This window comes from Schistocerca nitens, chromosome 3 (assembly GCF_023898315.1).
Source record: "Schistocerca nitens isolate TAMUIC-IGC-003100 chromosome 3, iqSchNite1.1, whole genome shotgun sequence".
NCBI classification, from domain to species: domain Eukaryota; kingdom Metazoa; phylum Arthropoda; class Insecta; order Orthoptera; family Acrididae; genus Schistocerca; species Schistocerca nitens.
Window position 1 is genome coordinate 922,319,119 of NC_064616.1, and position 7,243 is coordinate 922,326,361.

The 7,243-nt window shown below is 50.6% G+C and overlaps 1 protein-coding gene across 1 annotated transcript; it reads right to left on the reverse strand.

Moving 5' to 3' along the window:
• Nucleotides 1–433: 433 nt before the first annotated feature.
• LOC126249487 (spidroin-2-like) lies at nt 434–2,317 on the reverse strand. The gene has a single exon (XM_049951140.1). The coding sequence runs from the start codon at nt 2,315–2,317 to the stop codon at nt 434–436; it is 1,884 nt and encodes a 627-aa protein (XP_049807097.1).
• Nucleotides 2,318–7,243: the final 4,926 nt, after the last annotated feature.

The following is a 7,243-nucleotide window of genomic DNA, read 5'->3' on the forward strand; positions in this document are numbered from 1 at the left end:
GGGGGGAGATGCGACACTCTCGCAATAGAGAAATGATTTGCACCTGATCAAAGGATACCACTGGGTGTTGATGATTTCATGGAGCTGCTTTCCCAACACTGCGTGACAGGCACAAAGGAAGATAGCTGGATCTAGAAATCCAGCATTGACATTATCAATGTGGGACTGTAAGATCTTTGCCCTGAAAGCACCAGCAACCCCAGAGTAGTTTAATGTGGCTGTGTGATACCTGGTATTGGTGAACAAGATGGGTTGTGGGGCTGCTACTACTAGACCAAGGATGGGGTGACAGCAATGACACTGACAGTACTGTCCTGCTACCGCTAGGCTGGGGGTGGTAGCCTGACGGCCCCAGACAAGGTGATGCAGACATCGATGACACTGGCCTGCTACCTCTAGGCTGGGGGTGGTAGCCTGACGGCCTCAGACAAGGTCATACAGACATCGATGACACTGGCCTGCTACCTCTAGGCTGGGAGTGGTAGCCTGACGGCCCCAGACAAGGTGATGCAGACATCGATGACACTGGCCTGCTACCTCTAGGCTGGGAGTGGTAGCCTGACGGCCCCAGACAAGGTGATGCAGACATCGATGACACTGGCCTGCTACCTCTAGGCTGGGAGTGGTAGCCTGACGGCCCCAGACAAGGTGATGCAGACATCGATGACACTGGCCTGCTACCTCTAGGCTGGGAGTGGTAGCCTGACGGCCCCAGACAAGGTGATGCAGACATCGATGACACTGGCCTGGTACCTCTAGGCTGGGAGTGGTAGCCTGACGGCCCCAGACAAGGTGATGCAGACATCGATGACACTGGCCTGCTACCTCTAGGCTGGGAGTGGTAGCCTGACGGCCCCAGACAAGGTGATGCAGACATCGATGACACTGGCCTGCTACCTCTCGGCTGGGAGTGGTAGCCTGACGGCCCCAGACAAGGTGATGCAGACATCGATGACACTGGCCTGCTACCTCTAGGCTGGGGGTGGTAGCCTGACGGCCCCAGACAAGGTGATACAGACATCGATGACACTGGCCTGCTACCTCTAGGCTGGGAGTGGTAGCCTGACGGCCACAGACAAGGTGATGCAGACATCGATGACACTGGCCTGCTACCTCTAGGCTGGGAGTGGTAGCCTGACGGCCCCAGACAAGGTGATGCTGACATCGATGACACTGGCCTGGTACCTCTAGGCTGGGAGTGGTAGCCTGACGGCCCCAGACAAGGTGATGCAGACATCGATGACACTGGCCTGCTACCTCTAGGCTGGGAGTGGTAGCCTGACGGCCCCAGACAAGGTGATGCAGACATCGATGACACTGGCCTGCTACCTCTAGGCTGGGAGTGGTAGCCTGACGGCCCCAGACAAGGTGATGCAGACATCGATGACACTGGCCTGGTACCTCTAGGCTGGGAGTGGTAGCCTGACGGCCCCAGACAAGGTGATGCAGACATCGATGACACTGGCCTGCTACCTCTAGGCTGGGAGTGGTAGCCTGACGGCCCCAGACAAGGTGATGCAGACATCGATGACACTGGCCTGCTACCTCTAGGCTGGGAGTGGTAGCCTGATGGCCCCAGACAAGGTGATGCAGACATCGATGACACTGGCCTGCTACCTCTAGGCTGGGAGTGGTAGCCTGACGGCCCCAGACAAGGTGATGCAGACATCGATGACACTGGCCTGCTACCTCTAGGCTGGGAGTGGTAGCCTGACGGCCCCAGACAAGGTGATGCAGACATCGATGACACTGGCCTGCTACCTCTAGGCTGGGAGTGGTAGCCTGACGGCCCCAGACAAGGTGATGCAGACATCGATGACACTGGCCTGGTACCTCTAGGCTGGGAGTGGTAGCCTGACGGCCCCAGACAAGGTGATGCAGACATCGATGACACTGGCCTGCTACCTCTAGGCTGGGAGTGGTAGCCTGACGGCCCCAGACAAGGTGATGCAGACATCGATGACACTGGGCTGGTACCTCTAGGCTGGGAGTGGTAGCCTGACGGCCCCAGACAAAGTGATGCAGACATCGATGACACTGGCCTGCTACCTCTAGGCTGGGAGTGGTAGCCTGACGGCCCCAGACAAGGTGATGCAGACATCGATGACACTGGCCTGCTACCTCTAGGCTGGGAGTGGTAGCCTGACGGCCCCAGACAAGGTGATGCAGACATCGATGACACTGGCCTGCTACCTCTAGGCTGGGAGTGGTAGCCTGACGGCCCCAGACAAGGTGATGCAGACATCGATGACACTGGCCTGCTACCTCTAGGCTGGGAGTGGTAGCCTGACGGCCCCAGACAAGGTGATGCAGACATCGATGACACTGGCCTGCTACCTCTAGGCTGAGGTGACACATGTGTCAATGGTCACAGTGATGTAAGCTGTCTTCCAGACACATCACACAAAGGCAGCAATACAAGTTCACTGAGCATTTCTGAAACACAAGCAACACAACAGTCTAAAAGTATCATGTCAAATCAAACTCACACACACAAAAGTATATTTAGACTGATACTTACTAAAAATCTCGACCTAACCTGGAAGTGGTGGCAATGGTGCCGATGGTATTGCCCTGCTACCACTAGGCTGAGGTGGCAGTGGCATCAATGGCCACGTCAGTGATGTGTGTGGCCGAGGTGTTGTGAGACCACCTCCAGACACAACACTAAAGGGCGGCAGTACATAGTCGTCGAGTAATTCTAAAACACATGCATCACAGCAGTCTATAACTATCATACGAAATTACACACAAACACACACACACACACAGATATACACTCCTGGAAATGGAAAAAAGAACACATTGACACCGGTGTGTCAGACCCACCATACTTGCTCCGGACACTGCGAGAGGGCTGTACAAGCAATGATCACACGCACGGCACAGCGGACACACCAGGAACCGCGGTGTTGGCCGTCGAATGGCGCTAGCTGCGCAGCATTTGTGCACCGCCGCCGTCAGTGTCAGCCAGTTTGCCGTGGCATACGGAGCTCCATCGCAGTCTTTTACACTGGTAGCATGCCGCGACAGCGTGGACGTGAACCGTATGTGCAGTTGACGGACTTTGAGCGAGGGCGTATAGTGGGCATGCGGGAGGTCGGGTGGACGTACCGCCGAATTGCTCAACACGTGGGGCGTGAGGTCTCCACAGTACATCGATGTTGTCGCCAGTGGTCGGCGGAAGGTGCACGTGCCCGTCGACCTGGGACCGGACCGCAGCGACGCACGGATGCACGCCAAGACCGTAGGATCCTACGCAGTGCCGTAGGGGACCGCACCGCCACTTCCCAGCAAATTAGGGACACTGTTGCTCCTGGGGTATCGGCGAGGACCATTCGCAACCGTCTCCATGAAGCTGGGCTACGGTCCCGCACACCGTTAGGCCGTCTTCCGCTCACGCCCCAACATCGTGCAGCCCGCCTCCAGTGGTGTCGCGACATGCGTGAATGGAGGGACGAATGGAGACGTGTCGTCTTCAGCGATGAGAGTCGCTTCTGCCTTGGTGCCAATGATGGTCGTATGCGTGTTTGGCGCCGTGCAGGTGAGCGCCACAATCAGGAGTGCATACGACCGAGGCACACAGGGCCAACACCCGGCATCATGGTGTGGGGAGCGATCTCCTACACTGGCCGTACACCACTGGTGATCGTCGAGGGGACACTGAATAGTGCACGGTACATCCAAACCGTCATCGAACCCATCGTTCTACCATTCCTAGACCGGCAAGGGAACTTGCTGTTCCAACAGGACAATGCACGTCCGCATGTATCCCGTGCCACCCAACGTGCTCTAGAAGGTGTAAGTCAACTACCCTGGCCAGCACGATCTCCGGATCTGTCCCCCATTGAGCATGTTTGGGACTGGATGAAGCGTCGTCTCACGCGGTCTGCACGTCCAGCACGAACGCTGGTCCAACTGAGGCGCCAGGTGGAAATTGGCAAGCCGTTCCACAGGACTACATCCAGCATCTCTACGATCGTCTCCATGGGAGAATAGCAGCCTGCATTGCTGCGAAAGGTGGATATACACTGTACTAGCGCCGACATTGTGCATGCTCTGTTGCCTGTGTCTATGTGCCTGTGGTTCTGTCAGTGTGATCATGTGATGTATCTGACCCCAGGAATGTGTCAATAAAGTTTCCCCTTCCTGGGACAATGAATTCACGGTGTTCTTATTTCAATTTCCAGGAGTATATATATATATATATATATATATATATATATATATATATATATATATATATATAAAAGTGGCACGTGATCTGCGTGCAGATAGACATGTACAAAGAGAGACAAACGTCTGCGTTTGTGTGAATGTAGTGCTGTGCTGACATTCTTGCACATGTATCACATGTCTGCACACGCCAATACATCCGCTCTTTGTCCGCGGATTAGCCGCACGGTCTAAGGCGCCTTGCCACGGTTAGCGTGGCTCCCCCCGTCGGAGGCTCGAGTCCTCCCTCGGGCATGGATGTGTGTGTTGTCATTGGCGTAAGTTAGTTTCAGTTAGATTAAGTAGTATGTAAGCCTATGGACTGATGACCTCAGCAGTTTGGTCCCATAGGAACTTACCACAAATTCCAAAATTCCACGCCTTTCCTAGGCCGAGAGTATGTACGTGAAATCCATAACGCCTGCGAGAACTGTGAACTGATACTACTCACGCATTCACTAAAGCTGTGTCCCACTGCGCCTGCACGTGAGGCTACGCACGCAGACGCGGTACAGCAGTAGTGTTCCGGATGACTTAGCGTAACCTATTCAAGATCGCGCTGCCTGTCAACGCCTCCTGGCATTATGTCTCCCGCTTATCACCCACAGCTGCAGCGTGTCTGTTTGCAAGGGCCCCTGGTGCCTCGATTGCAGTATTCTTCACGGGGAGCATAGCCGACAGCCCAAGCTAAATACTCACTCGAAGCCTGTAAGTGAGGACGCGGAAAATAGGAAGTTAATAAATAAATACAAAGCTTTTTTTAAGAAAAGAAAATTTATTTATTGTTAAGCCAACTGAATAATAGTTTTACATTTTCTGAAGCGTTCGTGAACGTTGTCTGTATCTCTTCTTCAACTGCTCGAGGGTATTACATGCTTCTGTTTACAGATTCTACATGGATGCATATTTATTAATTTCTTGAAGCCAGGAAATCTCATGACCTTTGACATAAACTATGCTATCTCTTTGGTCATACGTTCAGAGCGATGGCACCAACTCTTCTTATGCCACACCTTCATCGTCCCAGCGATTTGCGTGGTCAAATCCTGTCAAACACGCCGCCGTTTTTAGAGTTTTGGCACACCACACTGAGCTATAGGTAGCTCCTCTTCTTAACTGTAATTTACTGTAGATCACTCGAACGAAAAACTGTGCCCACTAGTTGGAACAAAGCACACGTCACATCCGTCTACAAGAAGGGTAGCAGAAACGATCTACAAAACTACCCTCCAATATCCTTGAAGGTCGTTTCTTGTAGAATCTTAGAACATATCATCAGCTGCAACGTAATGAGGTGCCTCGAACAAAATGACCCCTTGCATTGCAACCAGCACGGATTCCGAAAACATCGATCATGTGAAACCCAACTTGCACTTTTCTCACGTGATATGCTGAAAGCCGTGGATCAAGGCAGTCAGATAGATGTGGTATTTTTCGATTTCCGAAAAGCATTTGACTCGGTATGACATTTGCTCTTATTGTCAAAAGTACGATCGTATGGGTTATCAAGTGAAATTTGTTCCTGGATAGACGATTTTTTGGTAGGAAGGACGCAGCATATTAGCTTGAACGTAGAGTCATTGACAGATGGAGAAGTAACTCGGGCATGCCACGAGGAAGTGCGTCGGGAACCCCTGTTGTTCATGTAGTATATTCATGAGCTTGCAAATAATATTAGTAGTAACCCCAGACTTTTCGCAGATGACGAAATTATCTACAGTGAAGTACTGTCTGAAAGACGCTGCAAAAATATTCAGTCAGATCTTGGTAAGCTTTCAAAGTGGCGCGCAGATTGGTAACTTGCTTTTAATGTAAAAAACAAAGTAAAATTGTGCACGTAACAAAACACAAAAATGTAGTATCCTATGACTACCGAGTCAACAAAGCACAATGGAAATTGGTCAATTATACTAATATCTTGATTTAACACTTTGTAGGGACATGTAACGGAACGATCACATAGGCTCTGCCGTAGGTAAAGCAAGAGGCAGACTTCACTCCATTGGTAGAATACTAGACAAGCGCAATGAATCTACAAGGAGACTGCACACAAAATACTCGTGCGAGCCATCGTAGAATATTGCTCAAGTGTGTGGGACTCGTACCAAATAGGGCTAACACGGGATATTCAGCGAATGCAGAGAAGCGCAAAAAGAGAGATATCTTACCCGTGGAATATGGTCACAGAGATGCTGATGAAACTAGCAGAGACTTGAAGACAGGCGCAAACGATCCCGAGAAAATTCTACTTAACAATATTTCAAGGACCTGCTGTAAATTATGTCCCTATGAATATACCACAATCTTGTACTTATCGCTCTGTAGCGGTGGAGAGGACAAGATTAGGTTAATATTAATATGCACACAGAAACGTTTAAACGGTCAACCTTCCTGAGCTTCATAATCTACTTCACAGCTGCTTGAAGAATATAAATGTAGGTGTAGAATACCACGTGACTTGTAGCCACAGCAAGCATCTGCCGTTGAAAACCTTCGCCCTCACCATCGCAACACCTGCCACCTCCACGATTTGAAGCAACTTGCTGCCCTTTGTGATCGTTCGTTGTGCGCTGAGATTTTGCTTGTGGCATTTCTTATAGTTGAAGAAGCTATTATTTTATTTGTTACATATTTTGTTGTGCTGAACAATGGCAGAAGTAATTTCGTTTATTTGGTCAGGAGAGCGTACAATGTCAGTGGAGATAAAGAATTTGTGTGTCCATGTCTACCCAGTGAAAGAAAAGTATAATTGAAGACTGCGTATGTCCGTTAACAAAGTGATCGAAAGAATTGCGGCAGCTATGAATAGAAACAAAATTGCAATCGTAAAGATTGTCAAGGAAATTCACGACAGGGACGAGGAAGTAGGAAAATCTTCGAAGAAGAAAACTCTATCGGAGAAATTTTGTGCCGGTAAGATACGAGGGTTATTCGGAAAGTAAGGAACGATCGGTCGCGAAATGGAAACCACAGTGAAAATCCGATGACGTTTTGACAGGTGTGTTGGGCAGTGTCTCCAGTATGCCCG

What these genes read in the sequence shown, in the direction of transcription:
- LOC126249487 (XM_049951140.1), bottom strand. Translation starts at nt 2,317, where the DNA reads ATGTCTGCATCACCTTGTCTGGGGCCGTCAGGCTACCACTCCCAGCCT.